This window comes from Drosophila montana, unplaced genomic scaffold (assembly GCF_035044405.1).
Source record: "Drosophila montana isolate Dmon_TW-CO22-7 unplaced genomic scaffold, ASM3504440v1 contig_3200_1, whole genome shotgun sequence".
Lineage (NCBI taxonomy): Eukaryota > Metazoa > Arthropoda > Insecta > Diptera > Drosophilidae > Drosophila > Drosophila montana.
The window spans coordinates 6245826-6272101 of record NW_026998080.1 but is presented as its reverse complement, the minus strand read 5'-3'; the positions used below and the strand labels follow the sequence as shown (position 1 = coordinate 6272101).

Below are 26276 nucleotides of genomic sequence, written 5' to 3'. Positions count from 1 at the left end.
ATATTTATCTAAAATCGAATATTAAAAGTGCTTGCACATTATCAAAACAAGAAATCAAGAGGTCTTGAATTTTTTCAAATAAACTGAATATCAATAAAAAAAAATAACATGTATTTAAGCTTTAAATAAAAACCATTCATATTTCTATAGGCAAATTTACCTTATATAATACATATTTTGTTGGGTTGATTATTTATCCAGACACTCTTGAAAGATACATAAAAATATCACGCTGAATGAATGAGTATTCATTGTATTCACGAATGTGTAAGCTCTGTAAAACATGCTCAATATATGCTGGTTAAATCTTACAGAAAAAAAAACAAACAAATATTTATAATTATTATATACGTAGTATATACAATATATATATATATATATATATATGGTTTTTTCTGTGGCCTGCAGACTAAGGCTGACCTTTGTTTATCAGCAATAAACTTAATTCTGATAATGAGTCGCTGCTGGTGCTACTGACACAGTATACAGATGAAACGGAATGATGTTTTTTTTTGGGGGGAAATTTGGGAGCATTTTATAAGAAAAACAAAATGCGTCATTTCGCGGCTGGAAATCCTTGATTCACTCTTAGATGAGATGTATATCGAGCAAATTATATATTATATATATGAATTATATATCGAGCAAAAAATGTGCAACCTCTAAATGTTTGATGAATGCCAAAGGTGCATTCGCATTGAATGTAATAAATTATGCGAATTATTTAATTGAATTAATTCGTAATTACAATTATTGGCAAATGAGCAGCCGTTTAATAAAGCTTACAGTTAATTTCAACAAATGCCAAAAATAATCCAAAAACAATATAAAATTATAAAAAATGGAAAAAACGTATAAAAACAATAACCAAATTAATAACAACAACAGCAGCAACAAGAAGAACCCGTCATGTGTCTAAATTAAGGGAGCGCAGCTCAAGACGTCGTTTTTTGGCGCTTGTTGCCGTTGCTGTTATTGAACTGAACTGAGATGAACTGCGTGAGCAAAGTGGTCTGAGTTGATCTGTCGGAATCCATAACCGAGCCGCTCTCAAATTGTGGAGCAAATGAGGCTAACTACCTCTCCCAGACAAGCGAGAATTTAGGCGCGGTTTGCTGTGAGAATCAGATTGCGAGATGCGCTCGCACCGTACATGGCACATTTCTATATAAATCCGGTGTACCTCAGCGAAATACAAACATTCCTGTTGCAGCAGCAGACGCGTTAACCGCATCAGGACCTAAAACACAATCTCAACAGGATAATTTCCAAGGATCAGGAATATCTCTAAATTAACCAAACACAAAAAAAAACAAACAAAAATTAATAAAATGTTCGCGAAATCAGTGCTAAGCGTTTTTGTGATTGTGGTGAGTAATGTGTGTGTTAAAGGACACAAATACAGTCCAATTATAGTGCTTAGTGAACGGATACAACTTGAACTACATAAAGTATACGCATATTAAGTATACGCCACTTGGGCCCCAAACTCAATTAGTACACTTATATACTATCCATACCTAGCCAACACGTAGAGCTGGTAAAAAACCATTCTGAACTTTTTCGTGCCAAGTCAGTTGAAGCTCAGTCTCATGGCTATGCAGGCTTTGTTTTGATTTGCAGCTGAGTCAAAGTCAAGTCTCAGCTTTATTAATGGCATTTGAAATATCATAAAATATTTCATAAACAAAAAGCACATAACGTTTTTTTTTGGGGTTTCTGCGCGTGCCCATTGGCATTTATTACTTCCGGCCGGCGAACTGAACTGGGGAGTTGCCGCGCTCATTTAATATGCCAAATTCCATATGCCAAATATTATCATACATTTACGAATATATTCTTTACAGGGCCTTGTTGCAGTCAGCCGCAGCAATCCCGTTGATAACAATGGCAAGTATACGGTTTCAGCGCAAGACTCTAACGACGGCAAATATCATGCACAAGATGATGGAAGGTATCATCCGAGTTCAGCGGACGAAGGTATTTCGGCATTGCAATTGAGTATCTAAGCACCTGATTATTTGGTACCACAAGTTGTTGCATGACGCCTGCCCGCACTGCATGTAGAAGCCACCAGCACTAACAACAACAAGTCCAATGGGACAACCAACACACACTCGCACACTAACATAAATATATAGCACATGCATTTCTTAATGTATTGTCCCTACTGATAACCCAATTTTATTTACGAATCCGTGATAATAGCAAAGTTCAAGCTCAAGCTACAAATTCAGTTGGTTTTGGTAAACACGAGTCATTGAAATTTGTTATCTTTGGGTATACTGTCAGCTTGAGCTGACTTTATTATGTCGCGCACTAACCACATTGTATTTTATTATTATAGCATATACTTTATTATATATATTAACATTTAATTTCTTATAGGCCGAGGTGTCTATCAGGATTCTTTAGGTAAACATAACAGTGTATTGTTAGAGAATTTTCAATTTTCTTTCTTTTCTTTTCAAACAACACAAACAAAGCCACACACACAGTCAAACATCGTATCATATCCATAACATAGAATTAAAAAAAAAATAACAGTATTATATCATAATATTCCTTAGCTTAACCAGAGACTGTGTCCAAGAGGCACACAGTCAGCACAAACTCTCAGCAAATTTTATAATTCCCAAACAGTTTAAGCAAACAACAGATCTAATTGCATGCACGTTGCTTTCTTGCTTTATCAAGGGCATGTGCTCCAATTGTACAAAAAACATTGTATCATGAATATTCTAAATTATTCCGTAAGCCTCACATACGATGAACTGCATAAATACGTATAGATTATTTTCTCTAACCTGACCTTCAATACGAAGTACTAGTTTACACTCACATAAACATACAAACAACGCACACTCACACATACATGCTTTAAATTTGAGCTTCTTTCTAAGATATGTTTGAATTTATTTCCCACTGAACAGGTCGCTATCATCACGATGTGCAGCCCTATATGCATGTAAGCGATAACCGTGAACTTGGTATCTATCATCATATTCCCTATCCGTACGATGGTGGCTATGGGCCATATTCGGGCCTCAATCGCCCGTATGTGCACGATGACAGACCCTACAAGTAAGCAATAACTTTTAATGACTTTTTTTGCAACTCTAATTCCTTTTATTTGCATATTTCTCCCATCTTCCATAGCCATGATCTTTACACAGTAAGTAAAGCTGAGTTTAAAGTACCCGAAATACGCTTGGAATACGGCTTTCCCGATCATGAACCGCAAATCGAACACTAAAGCTAAAACAATGCTCAGTACCACAAAAACAGTATTCACGATCAGTTTTTGAAATGAGATTTTTTCGCGCCACACAAATAGCCAGTACCCCCCACGCTTTCATAACTCAACAGCCATTCATCAAAAAGCAACCCGCCAAGCGTTTCCCGTTTCCTGCATGACACCAACTCCAACCAACTGCCTGCATATGCATGAAACCCCCTTACGCATACACACAATCCCACCCAAAAAAAAAAAAACACACGCACACGCATACGAAACTCCTGCCAATTAGATGAGCTCGATACTTAACACGTACCATAACAACACAGTCGACAACAACAACCACAACGAAGAAGCCAACCACAACCACAGAACGCACCACAACAACAACGACTACGACGACGACCACGCCACGCCCCATACTCTTCAACTATGATGACGAGGGACGCCATAAGATTCTGCACCAGGAAGAGATCCGCAAGAAGGACAAATACGATCATGCGTAAGTTGCCGGGAGTTCCCATTTAACCGACCAACCAATCCAATCCCAATTCGTGTTCACAGTTTCCTGACCGAGAACGGCATCTATGGCGAGGAGCAAGCGAAGTTGCATCATGGAGGTGGCACACATGCCAAGGGCTACTATGAATATACCGGAGATGATGGCAAATTGTATCGCGTGAACTATGCATCCAATGATAGGGGATTCATGCCCGAGGGTGAGCACATTCCAACACCACCACCAATTCCCGAGGCCATCGCCCGTGCTCTGAAGTATGTGGAGGAGCAGCACAAGGCGAATGGAGATAAGCCTCTGTTCGATCATCGCGGATTCCGTATCAATCACATGACCAAGGAAATCAAGGCACAAATCAAGTCCATTCATCTGGATCAAATGCCCAAGGAGCTGAGCGATCAAATCCGTATGCTGGAGCACGAGGTCGAACTGGCCGAAGAGGAGGAGGCGCGCGAGCTGGAGGAAGAGCAGCGCCGGAAGAGTGTTCATCAGCTCTAATTTGAACCGAGTGAACTCCCCCACATTGCTGTGTTCTCATCTAAAGCCATAGGGATTGTGTTGTGCACAACACATTCTTAAGTTCCCCGCCCTTAACCCCCTGCACCATTAAAATGTCCCCCCATTCCCATGCATTTGCCGCCAGCAGCTGGCAAAAACTATAACAAGCCATCGAAAAAACTGCAAAAAAAAAGAACAACAAACGAAAATCCATAAAAATTGAATTGTACACAAAAGGATTTGGTACTCGTATAGCCACGCCCACATATGTTAATTTTGTATTTATTTATCGATATATTTAAATTGTGTTATGAATTTAAAAACAATTATTTTTATATATTTTTAATAAACATAAATCATTATTTGTTACAAAAATTCAATTATTTCTTCTCTATGAACGGAATTCACACTTTGAACAGAAAGCGTCAAATTATTCATTAAACTTGACCTATAGAAAAGAAAGGTCAAAACTTCGATTGATAATAAAACGAAATGACTCAAAATAATGCGGGATAATTAATGAGTTCATTGAACCGCAGCAAAAATTAATTCTCTTATTTGTAAGAGTTTTATGATTTCAATGTGAACTCAAGTATTAATCAGCTGCGAGAATTGATATATTAAAATTCCCTAATGCCAAGCGAGCTACCTATTGTTATCTAAATCAAAGAAAGGGTATTTGAAAGTCGATTCCTTTCCTTTTGTTTACAGGGCATTTCGTAAACAAGCTCAATATGCGCACATTAAAAATAAATCGTTAAATTAAATGTACATTTTAGCTAAGTGTCAATGCCCACACAAATTTAATTTCGGTTTTCGCTTAAGTCTTAAGGTCAATATTATATATAATCTATAAATTAAATATTAATTGTTTTGGGTACGGTTTTTAAAAACAATTACTTTTATAGCATCCAGCTGCGAAGCTCATAGCGGAGAATACAATTTAAAATTCTGAATATTTTTATAATAAAATGTTTGCCTAAGTTTTCATTTAACTAAAGCACACTTTTGTGCTTAACTATTAAATGCAATAGTTGAGCTTTGTATTATGCGAAAAGCTTTTGGCAAAAAGAAAATCAGATAGAACAAAGAAGAAGTTCGGAATGCCAAAGATTAAATGCTCTTGCGGCCTTTTAGCAGCTGTGCGATGCATTCGTATACCCAACCAGATAAAGTTTTTTTTGGCAAGAGCAATATACTAAACTGATTGTTCCTTTTTGAGCTATAAGATATAGTAATATAGCAAAAGTAGGATCATATTTAAGAAGTTGGCTTCTTTACAAATAAACTTGTTTTGCATACAAAAGATTCTATTTTCTGTTCCCAACGGCAGTGATATAATATTCTGACCCGGCCGACACCAACTTATTTACTGCGTTCAACATAAGAGATAGACCTATGATGAGCTTTAAAAGCATTAGATTAGACCAAACAGACAGACTTAGGACAGACGGACGGAAAGACATTTGACTATATCAACTCGAATATAAATTTCTGAAAGTCGAAGATTCCCCTTTCTTTGCGTAACATAGTTCGTGATGATATCGTCATCCCCATTTAAAGAGTATATCAACAATCTTTGTTCACCTAACTCAATTCCAAAGTGACCAATCAAATGCGGCGTGCTAGTCGCCATTTTGTATATTTTGTGGGTGCGTGGGATATGCTAACACAGACTGAATTAAGTTCCGATTGTTGAAATCATCATTCAACTTAATAACTAGTAATTTAAAATATATTTGATTTAAACAAATTTTTACTCAGTTTGACAGAGATGCCAAATTTAAGAGCTCATATTCATTCGAATTGTTCAAAATGTATGCAATAGATGGAAAATAGAGTATTGAAGCCACCCATCTTCTGTCCCACTGCTACTAGGCTAGAGATATCATATTTAAAGTATGTTCTAACTATTACAATGGCATAAATAAACTCACCACCTCGTAGCAATGCTTCCTTTATATATTCCGGTTTGTATACTCCTTATGCTACTCCTGAACAGCATTTAAATAAGTATTGTTTTTTTTCTGAGGTATTAAGTGTTGTTTATGTATGTGAATTTCATATTATTAAATTTGATCTTTTATTTTAGAAACTTCGTACACAGTCTAGTTGACTTTATTGCCTTGTGTAGACCACATTAGCCGGCGGCTGTTGGTTCGCATAAATGGCAGCATTTGGACCATCATCTGAAAATCAATTGCAATTTATATATATATTTCTAGTAGGATATTTGAGTATTTTTACTCACAGGTAATAACTGGACGGAAACCGTTGGCATCAGCCACATATTTAACACCGACGCGAATGCCTTCGGGTGATATATACGAATAGGCACCAGTGACTTGTTCCTGCTGCCTCCCCTTGCCGATGTAGATGGGGGTGCCGCGCTCTTCCCCATGAATTCCGTTCTCAGTCTCGTAGCTGTAGGCATAGGAGCCCTTGCCATAGTTGGGCTCATTTGACTGGTCGATAGTGCGTGCCAGAGCATTGGCAATGTTCGGATTGTATTTCTTATAGAAGTTGTCGTAGTAGCGTCGCTGATTGTACAGGTCGCGGTTCCTGAAGTACAAATCCCTATAGTAGGGATTGTTTCGATACGGATTGTACTCCCGTTGCGCATTGCAAACAACCACAAAGAGAACCAGCAACAAAAAGGAAGAGAACTGTGCAAAGAGTTGTTAATTTTCATTAGATCCCCTTTAAATCTTTCACTTAAAATACTGTTTAACAACAAAGGGTAACTTTTCGATTTTGATTTACCATTTTTAAAGACATTTTGGATGCGAGGAGCCTGTTACCAACAATGTTGATCTATAAAATGAAACTGTAACAAAGCAGAGCCTGACAGCGACATTTATAACCATGTTTGCCTCCGTTTAGTAAAAGCATTTAATTTCAGACCGTAAAATCATTATATTCGTTCAGCGGGCGGCGCCTAACATTGGCAAATGAAATCCAATCTCAGCAGAGGCTGAGAAGTTTTTTCGGGCTTGCTAATTTCCGCTTAGAATTTTGATTGTTATTTAAATTGGGAAGCTATAATACAAACCTATACTCTGTAATTAGAATTCAAGTCGTATAGTTACAACTAGAGTTAAGATAAAAACAAATATTATTTTTATAAGAGCTAAGACTCATTAGTCTTTAAATTTAGAAAATTGATCAGCTTACAAACTTATGTTATTTGGTAAATCTTCTAGGGTATCTCAAAGTCAACCATTTACAGCTCGTAATGGTCTTATTATGTTTGCATTAATAAGTTAAGTTTCAGAGCAGTTGGAGGTTGAAGTCAGCATTCGCACAGGAAATCTGTTAAACCAGATACGAGAGACGCGTGCGGCAGACAAACAAAGAAGTTGTATGGCGACAGAGAGGGGTGGCGGGAACTAAGTTATAGTATTGTTCTATATAAATAAATATAAATCAGATCTTAGCATATAAATGATGACTTTACTGATTAAGGAGCATTCTTATTAAATTGCAAATTTAATATTTTGAAATTTGAGAAGATGCTTAATTAAAGCCTGAATACGGTAGCAATTTTTTGTAGATTCGATTTGTAGTACGAAAATATGCTTATACAATACAGAGCTGCAACTAAAGAGACAGAGAGATGGAGTGCAAGAGAGTCAATGAGAGAGAGAGAATGACAGTTTGAACTCAAAGTATTTTAGTTACAATTATGAGAATCGCATAGTAAGGCGACATATTTCGTTTAGTTTACAGCGCAGTGCTATTAAAAAAGCATTTCTCAATTAAGTGAAATAAACTTGCTCTTAGTGTGTTATACGAAACCATTTATATACTCACACACCCATTATTTGGTTAATCTCTATACAAAATTAAGACGTTAAGATCCGCATAGAATATAAAATTAACTACTGTAACTGATATCATAAAAAAGATTAAGCAAATTACATTGATAAATTACTAATGAATGCCTTTAAATTGCCATGAAAATAGCACTCAATGAATGAGTTGGTTAGTGAATGAATGGTTAAGTACAAAGGGGGAGGAGGTGGGGAGAAAACGGGGCTCGTGTTGCCATCGAGTTGGCCTTCACATTTCGCTTGCGGCTGCAACAATAGGTGCCACAGCTATTGCAACAGCTTCGAGCTCCGCGATGCTGAAAGCCACGCGACCCAGAAGCGGACTCATCAGATCGGCGACAAATATAGAGTTGGCCACATTTTATACACTTCGAATAGCACTGGTCTATAAAACAAAACAAATCGAACTAAGCCCTAAAGATCAGGGTGTTGCAATCAATCATTTAAATAAACAGTACCAAAATATGTAAGAATTGCGAAAGAATATTCCATATATAGACCACAAATAATAACTATAAGTATCTGAAATGTGAACACCATTTGTCAGGCTTTTGGTTATTTTATGGTCCCAACTCAAAACTGGATTCGTGGGCAAGTCGTAATGTGTTAAACAGATTAATCCAAGCACACAAAAAGTTTTATTAGCCCATTTACATAAATTAATCGTTGAAATATATTTTTTTAAATTAATTAGATTGAATTTATTTATGATTTTTAGAGGCGTATCTGAATATTCATTGAATAATTATGCATTCTACAAATTCGATTAAGCTGTCCGAACTTAGCTACGGATAAGGAAAATAAATAATATTCAGAGTGAATTAAATAATGTTTTTATAAACTTCACTCGGCTTACTGAATGAACCTAGATTTACTCCAACGTATGAAAAGGATTGAACAATTTAAATCTTTTCACAAAACTTTTATACATAGATATAGTTCTATGCCTCATCCATTTATGGTTAGAGGTGTTTTCGCTTTACACCATTTATGAATTGTCTAAATTAAATATTTATAGTGGTACATTTAAATATTTGATTTATATAACACACGCCAAATAATTAAATGACTCGTAATTAGACAAACGCCTTGAGTATAAAAAACACCCACGCGAACGCACGGCAAATCAGTTTGAAGTAGAAAGTTCTGAAATGACAAACGTTGAACGGAATTACGACGATTTCACCCACGTGCCGAATCTCGTATTCAAGTCGATGGGATATGACTTTCTGGACACACCGAAGCCCTGGTGGCAGCACATACTACTCCGCACTTACTGGATACTCTGCTTACTTAGCCATTGGTATATGGTCTACTATTTGATACTGCGAACCGTTGAGTGGGATACGCTGGCTGGGAATACGACTGCCATCATGCGATACGGGATTGCCTACTTCTTTGTGCTCAATTCCGATGTGAAGTACATTATCTTTATTTACTATCGTCGTCACTTACGGGAACTGAATAATAGGATGCGTGCTCTCTATCCCAAAGATGATTGCGAACGGCGAGAGTACCGAGTCAATGATTTTTACTGGCCACGCATTGCACGCTATGGAGTCTATTACTATTATTTCGTAGTCTTCGTCGTGGTAGTCGGTCCCATTCTGCAGGCCACCGGAACTTATCTCTATCAGCGCTTTACCTCGAGCAGCGAGATCAAATTTATGTACTTAAGTACGTACCCAATGGAGCGTATTAAATCGATGACACCCATTACGTATGCCTTTAGTCAGGCCGTGGATTTCGTATTTTCACACTTTGTAATGAATATCAACCTGGGCACAGACATTTGGATGATGTGCCTCTGTGGTCAGCTGTGCATGCACTTCGCCCACCTGGGCAGGCAGCTGGAGACCTACAGGCCCAATAGGCACCGCCAGCTCGAAGATTGTGCATTTCTAGTCAGCATAGTACGCAAACATCAGCTCTTGTTCATGTGAGTCATAATAGAGTAATCGTAGTTTTTCAATGAAACATATTTATTCTAGATTACACAAGGAACTCGATAGTATATTTGGCATGCTAATGGCCTACAATCTGTTTAGCACGGCGACCACGCTTTGTTGCGTTGCCGTCTATTCAATATTGCAGGGCCTGAATCGGGAGGGATTTGGTTTTCTATTATTTTTCTTCGGCTGCTCCGCTCAGTTCTACATGGTTTGTTACTATGGGCAGCTACTGATAGACTTGGTAGGTGGAGTATTCTAATGTCTATGAAATAGTTACTCTTCTACCTATTGCATAGAGTGAAAGCATTGCCCTGTCTGCCTACAAACACACTTGGTATGAGGGCTCGCCCACTTATCGAAAGTATCTGCTACTCATTATGCAACGAGCTCAAAGACCAGCTATGCTTTCAGCTAAAGGAGTCATTATCATATCCGTGGATACATTCACGAGTGTAAGTTTTCATAACAATTTCATAAGTAATATCTATAATTTAATCTTAACTTTACAGCTGATGAACATGACGTATCGATTTTTTGCTATCACACGCAGAGTACTGGGAAAATAGATTTAAAATTATTAAGTTGGTTTGAGACATCTGGTATGGAACACAAAATGAATATAATTGCAAATAACATAGCCGAGACGGTGGGGATATTTTGTAAGAAGCTCCCTGACATTTCTATGAATTTGCATTAAAAACACATTAATTTAATAAAACTCACCGTCGCCTCTGGCTCTAATTGCTCCGACGGCTTGGTACCATTAACATCCAGTGCCCAATATGGTAGCCAATCTCAGGGCCAACTAAATACAAAGTTGTTACAATTATATCCGCACTCTCAGTTTAGTATACGCTGTCCCTTGACCATGAAAAGACGGTCTATTGTGTGTTCATGGCTTGACCGGTTCTTAAAGCTAAGCTAAGTTTTTTGCAGTAGCTGAAGATTCTTGATGTGACCTAAGCCACTGACATTTAACCAACTGGTTCGACTGCATTTCCAATGATTCGTTTGTGTAAAGAAAATGCTAAAGTATTATATCATATTATTATCATTTTTATATTATAATTTAAAATATATTTAACATTGTAATAACTACAGTTTTTTATGCATTTAAACGAGGAATTCAAAATCCATTTATCTCAGCCGTTGGTCAATATCATTAGATACATATTCAGATAAATTTGAGTCACGGCTTGGTTATATTTAGAATACAAATAGAATACATTCGAGTCACGGCTTGAAATATTTAGAATACATTGGATACTCGATTAGGCGCCAGAAAACATTTTAGTTCTAATTCGAAACTCTAATCTTTAAATTTCTTCATTTCAAAAAATATTCTTTTATATCATCAATTTTACATATATATGTGAATGTACAGCGACAAACAATTAAATGACGAGCCAGAGGTGGGGTCGGGGTGGCAGTGGCCGTTGCGCTTTTGGCCTTCACATTTCGCGTGCGGCTTGACAGAATTTCAACCAATTCAAATTGTGTGCAACAATAGCTGAGATTGCAACAAAACAGCAGCTCGCCTAATGCAAACCCAACACAGAAGCTACTAACTAAAACTCAACTCACAGAGTTAAAAGTCAAATAAACTTAGCTAATACACGAGTAATTACAGATTCTCACAGACTTACAGCATTAAAAATCCAATCAATAGTGAGAGTTAAATATGTGCCAAGATACTTAATTATTCAATATGCGATGTATTATGTATTAATTGCTCATTTTACACACACCCTAATTCATGTTTAATTATGTTTCAAAGCAATTATCCTTTATAATTTGTGGTGTGAAATACGCCTTGTGAGCCTAAATAGTTATTAATTAATCATAACGTCAATAAAAACTTTAAGTCTTGAATAATAAATAGTTAAAATGAATTTCTACATTGAAATATGAAGCCTATCTTGTTCTTTCGACATTATAAAGACCTCACAGAGAAGCAAAGAGATGGGTATCCATTGCGCTATTGATATATTAGATATGCTGTATAATTAACACTAATTGCCATTAAATATTCCACCCACTCAAAAACCCACTCATTGCGCTGTGGGTTTTACTGACATATAACATTTATGAGTTAATTTGCATAACGAAGACTCACCTTCGCCTTCAGCGTGGCACCTGAAGATGCTCAGACGGATTAACATTAATACGTAGAATAAAAGGCGGGCTGTTTTTCTAATGCCAGCCCAAAGTGCAAGGTATATGCATAATTTAACACAAATAGTTGTGTCAATCAGTTCTAGAGTAGTTTCAATTGCAAGTTCAATATCTTTCCATGGCGGCTGCTCCAGTTGGATCTGAACACAGCGTGTCAGTTGAAGTTGCTCCTTGACCATGAAACGTAGCCCATTCAGGCACTACATTTGACTGCTCTGCTCGGCTGCAATCAGAAGAGCTGACCAGATCAGAGCTGAATTGAGCAAAGCTGAGCAGCGTTTTGTGCAGTAGCTAGAGATTCTCGACTTGTCCAAAACCACTGACATTTAAGCACAGCAACTGGTTCGACTACTGCTGAGATGTCTGCTATTTGCAATTATTTATTTATGCCTGCATTGACATTAGCATTAGCCAAGCAGCCAAGTGGCTATAGTTGGGTGCCGAAAACTATGCCGGCCATTTCCAGCCGTTTAGGTCGTTTACGAAGCTGAGCCACGCCAGTTTGGGGACTCTTACGCAATGGAATATCAATAGTTGTAATTTTTCTCGTTTCGTTTTTGTAGGCCAAAGAGGGCAGGCACTAAGAGCTTTAACAAATTGCATTTGACGCCATAAAGAAGATGGCACGACCCTCAAGGCCAGCAAGACGTAGCCATAAAATGCGGCACAGCGCGTGTCAAAGTCAGTGGATGAAGATGGAGCTGAAAATGCAGCTGAAGATGAGGCATCTGTTCTATGCTTTATGGCCAGCCAGCCGGTCAACTGACATTTTGCGGCAAATGCTGCTTGGATGGCTAATTAGAGAAGTCATGCGTAATAATTCAAGGTTCACATTTGTCGAAGAATTTACATTTTTCGGTTTTTATATAGAATTTTATTTTATATTTTTATAACTTTGAAATCAAAAGACTTAGGCAACAAACTTGCTGGATGAGAATCTTTTTACGGCGCAAATAGAAGGTAAATTGGAAGTTGTTGTTTTAGTTGCTGTCGATGCCGCCGCTTGCGTAATTTAAAATAAACCCATTAAAAAAATAGTATAATAAATATTAAAATTAATGCAGTTGAATGTCTTCATAATTATAAAGCGCTGCCTAACACTAGTCAACAGGCAATAACAATAGGCCAGACCCAAAAAACTAGAAGGCAGCAATTTTTTCAGAGCTTCCACTAACTGGCAATTGTTTTGCTTATTGCCACAGTCCCAGCAGCAACTACAGCAACAAACACTACTTGGAATACAATATGGCAACAATCTTTGGGACAATCTTGTCACGAAATTCTGTCGCCGTCTGCGCTTGTGTCCCCATCTGCCTGCCACAGCGCCAAACCGACCCAAGCTATTCATTAGACGCGCCTACACTTTGGCAGCAGCGGCGGCGGCGGCGGCGACGGCCTCTTCGCGTTTAGCAATTTTTGGCATTTTGACCCCAGTACAACACACACACAGACATACACAAGCGCAGACAACGGCATGCCCTGAGCCCGAATTTGGGCGCACTGTGGTCAAAGATCGCACATTAATGGTTGCAAATTGATGTTTACTCATGCAAATGGCAATTTATAAAAGTCAACTATTTAGAGATTTTTAGAGCATATATAACGAAAAACTCTTTATAAGCAATATCTTAGTTGAATCAATGTAAAAGGCATTCCTCTAAACTGAAAAAAGCATGTTCTGTCTACCTATAGCAAAAATATAATATTTAAGAATAATATAAATATTAAATTGCGAATTTTTCTTGCGAAACAAAATAGTTTGTAGTTCCTTCAGTTGTTGTTCCACTGTGCGTTGCCGCTGCCTGACTTTGATTGTATTTGCCGATTATTGGCCACGTATTTAAATGCAATTTTTTCGCTTGCCCCAAAGGGAACAAAAAGAATGAAATAAGCCCAAAATCTAGCCAAGTCTAGGTGGAAGCGCCGCGAGGGCGATGCCGTCGATAGGTCGGCTATTTTATAGTTTCCGCTACTGCATGACGCACCTGTTGACAAACGAGCTCATATACCTGCTGATATCGCATGTCTCAGTTAAAGCTACTACGTAGCTACTATTTGTTTAATATATTATTGTTCAAAGGGCGCACTGCTGATGTAACTGTAACTGCATTGTGGACGAGTGGAAATCAATGCAAAATTATTTATCCGCATCGTGAAACAATTGCATAAAAAAAATTGTTTTCCATTTGGTTCTCAATTGCACAGAACAGCTGAGCTTAACAGCCAGAGGCGTGCGCCTAAAGGGGCACTAACGGCCACTGCAGCAACTATATTTTTGTAACTCACTCACCTGTGCAGCTTTTGCTGCTATTCACTTGCAGCCCCACAGCAACTGTTGCCGCTGCTGATGCTGCTGTTGCTGGTGCTCTTTTCAAACGACGCCAGCAGCGACTGCGGCGCTAACGCTGGCAGCGACAACGACGACGACGACGACTACGACGAATCTTTAGTTTAGTTTTTATATATACATATCTATTTTTTTATTTTTTTTTTGTGCTTTTTGCATCTTGCATGTGCGACGCTTTACCCGCTGAATTTGCAGCTTCGTCGTCGTCGTCGTCGCCGTTGCCGTCGTAGTCGTCTTTGGGCTTTTAGTATAAATAGACTCACTTGCCGGCACTTGGGCATCATTAAAAAATCTTTTGTTCAATTAACAACAAGTGTGAAGTGTGGTGCGCCGATTGCTGGAAAGGATAAGCCCAACTTTGGATTACATTACTGAACCAAATAATTGCAATACAACATGAAAAACGTAAGTGTGTGTGAGCAGCTGAGCAAAGGAAAACAAAGAGCAACAATAAAAAAAATGTCAAATTATTGTGCATGAAAGTGTAGTTAAGGCTTGTTTTTCAAATAATTTAAACAGTGTGCCCTACGAGCTTATACCCTGCTTCCCTAGTTGCCTGAATGTCCTTCTAAGGGAATCAAGAAATAAAAGTGTGGCTAATCTAGAAATCATCCCATAACAAGCTTCAGAAATATGTGGCTGGTTATGTTAAACCTGATAGCGATAACTCTCTAAGGTAATGGCCAATTAAAGAACAAGTTCTAGTCTAGAACAACGACAACAACAATGTCGCTTCTCCCTTCTTCTCATGACCTACAAAACAATTTGCAGCTTAGCTCATTTATTACCGCTGTGTAGTAATTAAATTGTACAATATAGAAGACACAGTTTAAAACTCATATATATATAGAATTTATGATGGGTATTATTTCATTTGAGTCCAGTTCTGAGTCAGCCAAAACATTTCGAAATATGCACAGCAACAAGCCCTTCAATGCGTAAAATGGGATTTACAACTACAAAGTCGTAAATCAATCAACATAAAATTTTAAAACCCTACACATATAAATAAGTGGGAGAAGGCCGAACTACCTAAAGGTTCGCAACGAGTCAGTTTAAGGTGTTGTTTCCGCGTTGGTTTATTAACCAATTGTTACAGCCATTTTGGCTGGCCAAATGGCCAAAAGTCGATGCCAGGCCCGGCCGAAATGGCAATAGCAATTAATGAATGCTGGAGACGAGGCAACCACTTAAAAGGCTCGAGCACGATGCCAAACCAAGCCAAATAACATGCAGCCGGCATGCAATGCAAAGGTCAGACAACAGCCGCAACAACACCAACTGGACAAGCTGGCCCGGAGCCGAGGCTGGGGAGACGACATTTGGCTGCAGAGGCGAGACTAAAAAAGCGCTGGCGACGAATGTTACGCTCAGTTGGCAGCTGTCTATCTGGCTAAAAACACAAACTAAACTGAAACACAAGACACGTTACCCACTCGCCCATCGTCAATTGCCCAAGAGTCGGCCAGACTGTACTTAAGCCAAGACCCAGCCGCAAAGGGGCGTTGCAGCATGGGTCTCTGCCTTTAGGTCGTATTGCAACACGCGCGTATGTAAACACCAAATAGACAGAATAAGGGAAACAGAAGGATGGACACTCCTACCAGGCAAACAAAATACTCTTCTTGCCTGTTAAACTATTTCCACAATTTTATAAAATTATTATTTTTAATAGGCACAAGTACAATTAAAAGCTGGATAGACACTCTTGCCTGTTAAACTATTTCCACAATTTTATACAATTATTATTATTAATATCAATAGGCGCAAGTACAATTATCAAAAGGTGCACTTTAGCTAGACCTTCTTTCTGTTAAATTGTTGTATTTTATCGTTTTTTTTTGGCTCACGCCATTTATTATTACAAGTCACGCTCATCTCTAATCTCTACGCCCCACAATTTTCCATGCACTTGTGAGATAATTACTTTAACACACAGACACAGATACACAGAGATAACAAGCTGAAAATCGTATGTGTTAAATATTTAATTGGCGTCTAGTTATTTGACGACCTTAAGAAATCTGTGGCGAATTGACATATGTCTTTCCGTCCGACTGTCCATCTATCTGTCTGTCTGTTTGTACACTTGGTTTATATGTATGTGGGAACAATGTAAACAAGACTCATAAATCAAACAACTATGCGAAACGATGAGCCAAGTTTCAACACAACACAAAATAACAGAAAATTTACATAAGAAAAAAAAACAAAACAAACTGACGAAAAAAAAAACAAACGAAAGAAAAACCGCTCACGATTTCTTCAAATCAGCCTCCAGAGTGTGATGTGTAATTGCGCTCGTTATTTATAAACAATTGCCAATTTACGTAAATTGAATTAATTTCCGTTCTTAACCCACTTGCAGTTTGCCCTCTGTCTGATCGCTGCTGCGCTGCTCTGCCTGGTGGACGCAGCTCCCAAGCCCCAACAGGGCGAACCGATTGCGATCATAAGCCAAGAATCTAATATCGAGCCGGATGGAGCCTACAATTATGCGTAAGTTCACATTGATTAAACAGAATGGAACCACAAAATAAGTTCAAAAACGGAACCGACTTCTCTATGAGAATCTGTAGCATACTTTCGGGCACTTTGTAATTTAACAGATTTTTTGCTCTTCAGTTGAGATCGAATTTCGACTATTTGTAATATATCTTAGAAAGCACAAAAAATAGCTCTTAGAATTTTAATCGATCATATATAGCAATCTTTTCATTGAACCTAAAATCAAATAAATTAAATACTCGACTCCGTTCAATTATACTAGAGATAATGTAGTTGATCTACATAAGAGGTCATGTTTATATTGCAAATGCCAACAGTAAACCAAAATGTATATTGATTTAATATTTGGTTCTTCAAACTAATCCAATCATAAATAAATAAAAATGCAAATTGTGAATGCGAATTAAGCAAATTAAATCTGAACTTATGAGCAATATACCAGTTATAAGCATTTCCATTGGTTAACAAGTCCGCACACAAATGTTAAATGTTAATATATACATAAATAAATAAATAATTCGACTGGCGCCAACGATACACAAAAAAAGCAAAACAAATCAGAAAAAGGAAACATCGACTGTGCATTGGCTACCGACGATTTTATACCCTGTACCGAAGGGATCTGCTTGATTATAATGTTAATTATAAGGAAAACAAAGTCGATAATCAACAGTTTTAAACTAAAGACCAGTTTGCATAGACTGAGAGATAGACGGAATTGCTTTATAAAACTAATATCTAGACAAAAAGCAAATACCCCATGCCAGTATTCATAGCAGATAAATAACTTTTTCACAGCTTTCAAGGTGAATTCTGTGTATCCCAATTGCCAAAAAAATACAAAAACTTACCCACTATTTCAACTTTGCAGCTATGAAACGGCCAATGGTATCAAGGCTGAGGAAACTGGCATTGTGAAGAAGGCAACCTCTCCGGACACCACGGATGTGATCATTGTCAAGGGTTCCGTGTCGTATACCTCGCCTGAAGGCGAGCTCATCACCTTAAACTATGCGGCCGATGATGAGAACGGATTCCAGCCACAGGGCGCACATTTGCCGACACCACCACCAATTCCGCCAGCGATCCAGAAGGCGCTCGACTATCTGCTCAGCCTGCCCCCAGCACAGCGTCGTCGTTAGGAGGATCCCTTTTGAAAGGACATGGAGGTGAAAATGACAATATGCAAACGATACTCTGATACTCTACACACAATGAAGCAATTTGCTGCTAGCCCGTATATCATCAATCAATACCTTAAAGCGAACACCAACATCGAGCAGCTGACTGAAGAACACAACCTGCACACACACGCACACACACATATACACATACACATACACACACTCAACTATGTTTCATTTTTTTGTTTTGTTTTGATTTCTTGACTTCTTCTGAATCCCTTATCCGATTTCTGCTATTCTTTATCGTCTTCAAACTTAAACTGTGCTTAAGATCTTTTAGTCGCCGGAACTTTGCCATTTTCGGACTCATGTGATATCATCGATTTATTAATGAAATCAAGAAGAAAATGTAAAAAAAAAGAAAAGAAAAGAAAGAAGGAATGAACAAGAAATAATAATGAATTATGATATAATAATCCAATTATTGTGCACAGCAATTCTTGTGTAAATAGTCTATATAACTATAATCTTTTGCATGTAATACGAGTATAAGCGATATGGATGACGAGGATGTACTTACTTATACATACATATGCATACATTTATATGAATTGTTGGTTTTTTATACATGTCAAATGATGTAAACATATGAGAAGAACTCAAATATCTATAGCCTTAGCTGCAAATAAAGAATTAAAGATTCTTAAAAAAAAAAAACTTCTAACTTGTTTTCATTGTGGAGCTACAAAAAACTCTCAAGCCGGAAGCAGAAAATCCGAGACATTTGAGCTAATTTATAGTTTCTCTATAAGGTTTTCAATCATTATAAGTAAAGCACTTACTTTAGAACAGATATTTAAAAATAGCATATGAAAATAATTTTTTTTTTCCTTAAATTTCAAGGCAAATGTGACAAATTTATTGTATGCAAATGAATTGAATATTTGGTTGGGCTAGAGCTGATCAAAAATGTGGTCAAGTCGGTTCCATAAAGAACCAGAATCCGAAGCTGACGTTGCTCACAGGCGCTATATAGACAGACATGCATATTGTTTATAGTCTTAGGCTAAAAATAAAATCAAATAGCTAAAATCACCGAAGTATTCATACCCTTAACCCAATCATAAGCCAAAACGTGTAATTGCTTTGACTATACAATTGCCCAAAACTTTAAGCGAAAATAACAATCTAGAAATCTTTAAGAAATGGTATATTTCGAGCTGATATGCATTGGGCAAAAGTGTCTATACCTCTAGGAGGGTATGGATACTCCGAGAAATCGTGCTCAGCAGGTTCGTTTGGTTTGCGTAGCGTCTGCACCAAATTTCACACCCATTCTGAAAAGGCCAAAAACAAACCAAACAAGTTCAATATTATTTATTGCCCCTACTTTAATTATATGTTAAATATTTTAGTATAGGTATTTTATTAGTTTTGTATGTTTGTTTTTCGCTTTCGCATTTTTAGTATCCCACTATAAAAGTCTGTTTGCTTAGCACTCCCAATGTCAGTCGCCCCGAAACATTGGCACAGCGTGGATATTTATTCTGGATATAGTAAATATACAAATTGATCAAAATGAAACTAATTCTGTTATGTGCTCTATTTGTGGCTGTGACGCTTGCTGCTGATAACAATGACTTTATCTCGAACGAGTCGAATGTGGAATACAATGGCAAATTCTTCTACCAGTAAGTTAATGAGGCCAAACTCAGGACCGACAAGTTTTAACGCCTTCTATCCAAAAGTTATGAGCTGCTCGATGGCTCAAAGGCAACGCAGAATGGCGAACTTAAAGAAATCGAGAAGGATCAATACGGCGAGGCCGTCAAAGGACATTTCTCATTTGCCGGCGACGATGGCAAGGAGTACGCCATATCCTACACAGCCGACGAGAACGGCTATCGGCCAGTCGGCGATCATCTGCCAACGCCTCCGCCCACGCCAGAGTCCGTGCTGAAAACCCTCAAATATCTGGAAGAGCATCCCTATAAACCCACCGAGAAAAAGCCTTAAGGAATCGATGTGCTCAACCCAAACATGTGATCATTAATGTAAAATGAAACAACTGTGAACCAAAAGAACTGAACAAGTCAAGTTAAACTTATCTGATTAACAAAATTTACACAAAACTAGCCAATTGAAAAAACAAATATAAAAAAAAAACAAAATCCATGAAATTATAATAATCTTCATCTAGGCAGATCAAATCAACTGAAGAGCTTAATGTGCAAAAATGCTTGTGCTTTAAATTATTTTCATAGCAAAAGAAGGAAATATTGTTGTTTTCGCCTAAGTTGATTACTTTCTCGATTGTGCGAAATGGTCTTCACAATTGAAACGTGATTTGAATAATTAAACTCGGCACTTTTATGCCAGTTGCGTAACTTTTGTTGCCGTTCTCCGGTAGAGCATTTTTTTTTTGGGTGCCTCGCCCAACAGCGAGCCAGATTCCGATTCTGCACAGCTTGGTCGATCTGTGTATTTACCTGGCGTGACCTGCTCTATGCGAAATGTTTGTTTAGTTAGCAGTTTTGCTCGGTTGCAATTGTGCATTTGCCAGAGCCAAAGAATCGACTTGTTAGGCTCTTCGTAATGGGGTTCTAATTGGCAAATACGCGTTCCTATGCGCTCGTGTGGCCCAAGAGACAAAACAACCTATTGGTTAGTTGAGTCGAGGACAAATGTTGGTCTAAACAATTTTATTTTCAGTAATACTTGGAATGGTACCCAGCTTCTGACTTTGTGTTATGTAATCAAAGCAGAAAACGAAAGTGTTAATTCCGTATGATTTTATTTAATTAGCAAGCATCTGTTAAATTGAACTCTTCTAGTGCTGCACAAATAAATCTAAAATATTGAATTAAAGAAAAATTATACAGCTGATAATTTGCTATTCATATGTCGAACTATATACCCTATTGAAAGTTCTGGTCGCAGTTCAAGTTCATTGACCTATTGTATATATACGTTGCGTATACGTAATACGCAACTTTATCATTTCTCTAACAATGCTCGTACTCTACATTTTTTATTGCCCCTTTGTTCGCGATCACCGTTAGATCAGGTGCGTATTTATGAGTGCTCAAATTGTTTCCATAATTGAAACGTGCTTGGAATTAGAAGTTTTACCTCTTGGTATTTGCCAATAATGGAATCGATTGACAAGAAACCTAGCTATGCGGCGTATCTTTGTAAAACTCGCTGTTATTTTGAGTTAAATCCTTAACGGCCAACTTCCTCCCTCGAGCTCCGCCTCAACTTCCCCGTGAACAGCCTGATTAATTCAACGGAACTTACAGCGCTTGAAAGAGAATTATGTTCTGCGCAGGCAAATCACGTAGCTGCCAACTCGGTCTGGCAATGTCATCAACATTGTCTTGGAGACATGTCACAGCTCAGCCGTCGTAGTCCCAGCTTCGGGTATCACCCGCTGACATCGTCGTTTCATCTGCATCTCTTTGGCGGTGCGGCGGTGTTTACTCATCGGCCAGACGCGCGAAATGGACAATAAAAAAAACCTCAAGCGATGGCCACACCAAAACAAAACAAAACAAGTGCCCGAAAAGATAGTGCACGGCTACAAGATACCCTGGAGTCAAGAAAATAAACAAAATCTCATGCAGTATTAACTAAAAACCTAAGTAAACCAAGTTAAGCCTTTACATCAAAGAAGTTTCCCATAAAACTTTGTATATCTAGTTCTAGATAAAGTCTGGATAGACTGCAAATAATTTTGAAAAATACTCTTAAAGCTGCTGACTTGGAACTGTGTAGAAAACTATCAAAATTTTTGGAATGTAAATGTTCAGGTTCAGAAAAATATATGCTGTTTTCTGAATGAAACCTGTATACCCGCTTAAGACACTCTTGGACTAGAGGGTATGATTGAAATGTGACGAAGAAGCGCCCGCTCATAATATTTTGATGGTAAAGTACGAGTACGAGTACTTGACGCTCTCTGCTTCTTATCTAGTGCGCCCATCGTAATCGTTGGCTGTGGCAACCGAAGCTGACGCGGTGCGTGCGAGTGCGAATCAGGTGCTCGCCCTCGTCAACGAGATGGTATATAAAGGCCAAGCGGCAGCTGAGTAGACAACAGTTGTTGCATTAACTCGCTGGAATTGACTTGCCACGCTTCCGCGCTCTAAATACCGAATATCACAGAATAAGCCCCCATCAAAGTTCCATTGCAATAAAATGTACAAATTCGTGAGTGTCTTGTGCTCTGCTCTGCTGTTGAGCTATGTCTTGGCCCGTCCGCAGGATGCGCGCGCCGCTGGACCAATAACAACAACAACAACGCCGGCCAGCATCATACAGCAGGATAATGTGAACAATGCCGATGGCAGCTTCAACAGCAGGTGAGTTAGGACATCTCCATGGCAAAGGAGTTGCAACCAACCCCTCCAACTCTTCTTCCACGCAGTTATGAGACATCGAATGGCATAAGGGTGGAGAACATTGGCTACCTGAAGAAGATCATTATACCGAGGACGGAGACCGGCGATGGCCAGGTAATTGAGGAGCACGAAGAGCTCGTACTGGTGCAATCTGGCTCCTACAGCTACAGCGATCCCGAGGGCAATCTCATCACACTACGCTATGTGGCCGACGAGAATGGCTTCCAGCCAGAGGGAGATCATCTGCCAGTTGCGCCGCAATAGTTGCGTCAACCGGGCGTATGTGTTATTAAGTAATTAGCATTAAGTATGTATGTATATCCTATATCGTATAAAGTATTACGTACTGGAGATAGCACCGCACTGCCCTATGCCATACGAAAGATACGATGGGTTTCCAATTATTCAGTCCTGGCACTGACATTCAAACACACACACACACAGACACCCATACACAGACACCTGAATACCCAAAAAAATGAAACGAAGAAGTAATAAATAAATGAATAAATATTGAACAATTAAGTTTGTGTCTCATTGCCACTTAACGAATACTCATATTCATATTCACTGCAAAGCACTCGCTTTGAGTATTTCTCAGCCTCGTGGCGCTTACAAAATTACCAAACTGCCCTTCACGCCGACTTGCGGTTGCTGCTGCTGCTGCTGCTGATGATGATGAGCTCCAAGATTATTTACACACAAGCCAGTTGAAGCCGACACCAAAACCGAATCAATATGAAATACCAATTTAATCTAAATGCTCTAATCGCTGCGCAACCTCAGTTACTGGCATTGATATGATCGCCTCTGATTTGTTTGCGCATCAGTTTCGTTCGTCAGTGTCCACAGATCGCAATCAATGCAAATACCCATAAATTACACGAGGTGTTTGCAGCTAGTTAATAGAAGGGTCTTGAACAAAAAGTTTTTGAAATGCAGCAAACATCAAATATATAAATACATTAAGCTTTTGATTGAAGACAATGTTAGCAGAAGACGGAGAAGACATTTCTCTATGTTTTTACTTTTTAGAGAAGTCAAATGTCTTACCAAAATATAGGATACTTTGAATAACATAGAAAAAAGCTTTATCTATATCTATATATATTTATAGAATAGAAGATGAAAATAATTTCATTGGATGAAACATCTTTTAACTATTTAATGCTGCCTTAGTTGCTTTGAGATGAAATTGGATAACTCAAATGAATAAAGTAAAACTTTGTGACATAAAAATTACCTGAAAAATTGTTGGGAAAAACTTAAGAAGCACACCTCGCATATTGGAAATAAATAGACAAATGCCCATTTAATAACGCATGCCCATTTAATGGACTAGGCGTTCCGATAATTAAACGGCCAAATTACTTTATTATCGAAAAAATTCCAATGCCAATTGCTGATCCACATTTGTTCAGTTTGAGTTGAAGGTGCAAGCCGTCGCCGGCATGTGGAAATTCAGTTTTTGCATCCTCCTGATAGCCAGCACCTTGCGTGCTTATGCCTCAGCGCAGATGTTACCGGTAAGAGGAAGGCAAAGAAGCAGATATCATGGAAGAGCATTATAAATCTTGTATTTTTCCTAGCACATGGGGTACTTTGCTGTCATTCGGCAATTGGAATGTGTGGCCAATTCGAGGTATGTAACCGAAGTGGTTTGCAATGCGGTGCCACCACGTAATAGAAGCATCAATGCAGCTCTAAGGCTTATGCAGAGGATCACAAGTGTAGCCGGCACTCTGGAGGTATCCATACCGATTCCAAGGAAAAAGAAACTTAAAAAAATCTTTAACATGACATTTGAGTTGTGTAAAGTTTTGCGAGAGCGCAAAAGAAAGACCCTAATCGAGCTACTCAGTACAATGACATGCTTGGGCAACAAAACCATACAATGTCCAATTCATGCGGTATGTAAATATTATAATATGAATTTTTAACAAGCTACTTACCTGGTTTCTTTCCTTTCTGCTGAAAGGACTTCTATCATGCGGATAATATCACGGTCGTTGAGTCCTTGCCACCGGTTCTAACCGAATCCGATTTTCAAATACGTTTAAATTGGTTTTTACCGAAGGTTGCCTCCGTCCTAAATATCACAGCCGTGGGACGTCTACACGAGAATGCCAAGGAACACGCTAAAAAGAGAAAATATTTATAGAAAATTAATAACATAATAAATATTTATGCATCAAAAATAATATGCCCAAAAGTATGCTATAGTTATCAGCTCTTATGCTCTCTATTTTTTTCAACTATAAAAACCGAAGCATACACAATTATGCTGCTTTATTGCCTTGCCGTGATACGTATAAAATAAATATACAAAGAGCCAAACCTCGTGGAAATAGGATGAGTTTTGACCGAGTTATGGGGGTGGGAAATTTTGACCTATGGTATATGGGATATTTGAGGGTACCATTTGAACATGAATTTTGACCAAAAAAAATGTGGCCAGATTTAGATGCCAAATTCATCTAGAGGGAAAAACATGAACAAAAAGCCAAGCCTCGTGAAAATCGGATGAGTTTTGACCAAGTTATAGGGATGGCAAATTTTGAACTATGGTTATAGGATATTTGAGGGTACCATTTACACATTAATTTGCCAGATTTAGATAACAAATTCATCTAGAGGTCAAGCCATGAACAAAAAACCAAACCTCGTGCAAATCGGATGCGATTTGACCAAGTTATGGGGGTGGGTAATTTTAACCTATGGTATATAGGATATTTGAGGGTACCCTTTGAACATGAATTTTGACCAAAAATAATGCTGCCAGACTTTGATGCCAAATTTAACTAGAGGTCAAGCCATGAACAAAAACCAAACCTCGTGAAAATCGGATGAGAATTGACCAAGTTTTAGGGGTGGGAAATTTTGACCTATGGTATATAGGATATTTGAGGGTACCATTTGAACATGAATTTTGACCAAAAAAAATGTGGCCAGATTTAGATGCCAAATTCATCTAGAGGGAAAAACATGAACAAAAAGCCAAGCCTCGTGAAAATCGGATGAGTTTTGACCAAGTTATAGGGATGGCAAATTTTGAACTATGGTTATAGGATATTTGAGGGTACCATTTACACATTAATTTGCCAGATTTAGATAACAAATTCATCTAGAGGTCAAGCCATGAACAAAAAACCAAACCTCGTGCAAATCGGATGCGATTTGACCAAGTTATGGGGGTGGGAAATTCTGACCTATGGTGTATAGGATATTTGAGGGTACCATTTGAACATGAATTTTGACCAAAAAATAATGTTGCCAGATTTAGATGCCAAATTCATCTTGAGGCCAAACCATGAACAAAAAGCCAAACCTCGTGAAAATGGGATGAGATTTGACCAAGTTTTAGGGGTGGGAAATTTTGACCTATGGTATATAGGATATTTGAGGGTACCATTTGAACATGAATTTTGACCAAAAATAATGTTGCCAGACTTAGATGCCAAATTTAACTAGAGGTCAAGCCATGAACAAAAAACCAAACCTCGTGGAAATCGGATAAGATTTGACCAAGTTATGGGGGTGGGAAATTGTGACCTATGGTATATAGGATATTTGAGGGTATCATTTCAACATGAATTTTGACCAAAAAAAAATGTTGCCAGATTTAGATGCCAAATTGTTTAAGATGCCAAAATATGAACAAAGAGCCAAACCTCGTGGAAA

At 38.2% G+C, this 26276-nt stretch overlaps 7 protein-coding genes across 8 annotated transcripts; 6 read left to right on the top strand and 1 right to left on the bottom strand.

Moving 5' to 3' along the window:
• Window positions 1-1215: 1215 nt before the first annotated feature.
• Cpr49Ac (Cuticular protein 49Ac) lies at window positions 1216-4517 on the top strand. 2 transcript variants are annotated; one of them, XM_064686970.1, is made up of 7 exons: window positions 1216-1370; window positions 1848-1980; window positions 2389-2415; window positions 2934-3084; window positions 3160-3175; window positions 3568-3740; window positions 3803-4517. In XM_064686970.1, exons 1-7 carry the CDS (start codon window positions 1332-1334, stop codon window positions 4251-4253), a joined length of 990 nt encoding a protein of 329 aa, XP_064543040.1. In that variant the 5' UTR covers window positions 1216-1331; the 3' UTR covers window positions 4254-4517. The 2 variants fall into 2 exon arrangements, with proteins under 2 accessions (XP_064543040.1, XP_064543041.1); XM_064686971.1 differs by lacking the exon at window positions 2389-2415.
• Window positions 4518-6228: 1711 nt separating this feature from the next.
• On the bottom strand, window positions 6229-7031 carry Cpr49Ad (Cuticular protein 49Ad). Its single transcript, XM_064688233.1, has 3 exons — window positions 7017-7031; window positions 6505-6919; window positions 6229-6442 (listed from the first exon to the last, which is right to left on the bottom strand). Exons 1-3 carry the CDS (start codon window positions 7029-7031, stop codon window positions 6372-6374), a joined length of 501 nt encoding a protein of 166 aa, XP_064544303.1. The 3' UTR covers window positions 6229-6371.
• Window positions 7032-9237: 2206 nt separating this feature from the next.
• Window positions 9238-10604, top strand: Or49a (Odorant receptor 49a). Its single transcript, XM_064688232.1, has 4 exons — window positions 9238-10025; window positions 10078-10279; window positions 10335-10490; window positions 10548-10604. The coding sequence occupies exons 1-4, from the start codon at window positions 9238-9240 to the stop codon at window positions 10602-10604; spliced, it is 1203 nt and encodes a 400-aa protein (XP_064544302.1).
• Window positions 10605-14806: 4202 nt separating this feature from the next.
• Window positions 14807-18797, top strand: Cpr49Ae (Cuticular protein 49Ae). The gene is made up of 3 exons (XM_064687399.1): window positions 14807-14965; window positions 16929-17059; window positions 17940-18797. The coding sequence occupies exons 1-3, from the start codon at window positions 14957-14959 to the stop codon at window positions 18208-18210; spliced, it is 411 nt and encodes a 136-aa protein (XP_064543469.1). The 5' UTR covers window positions 14807-14956; the 3' UTR covers window positions 18211-18797.
• An 897-nt stretch (window positions 18798-19694) lies between these two features.
• Cpr49Af (Cuticular protein 49Af) lies at window positions 19695-20293 on the top strand. The gene is made up of 2 exons (XM_064687560.1): window positions 19695-19883; window positions 19941-20293. The coding sequence occupies exons 1-2, from the start codon at window positions 19771-19773 to the stop codon at window positions 20206-20208; spliced, it is 381 nt and encodes a 126-aa protein (XP_064543630.1). The 5' UTR covers window positions 19695-19770; the 3' UTR covers window positions 20209-20293.
• Window positions 20294-22379: 2086 nt separating this feature from the next.
• On the top strand, window positions 22380-23010 carry Cpr49Ag (Cuticular protein 49Ag). The gene is made up of 2 exons (XM_064687652.1): window positions 22380-22556; window positions 22622-23010. The coding sequence occupies exons 1-2, from the start codon at window positions 22393-22395 to the stop codon at window positions 22857-22859; spliced, it is 402 nt and encodes a 133-aa protein (XP_064543722.1). The 5' UTR covers window positions 22380-22392; the 3' UTR covers window positions 22860-23010.
• Window positions 23011-24046: 1036 nt separating this feature from the next.
• On the top strand, window positions 24047-24756 carry LOC135432505 (uncharacterized). The gene is made up of 3 exons (XM_064688231.1): window positions 24047-24121; window positions 24185-24505; window positions 24574-24756. The coding sequence occupies exons 1-3, from the start codon at window positions 24047-24049 to the stop codon at window positions 24754-24756; spliced, it is 579 nt and encodes a 192-aa protein (XP_064544301.1).
• The last annotated feature ends 1520 nt before the right edge of the window (window positions 24757-26276 follow it).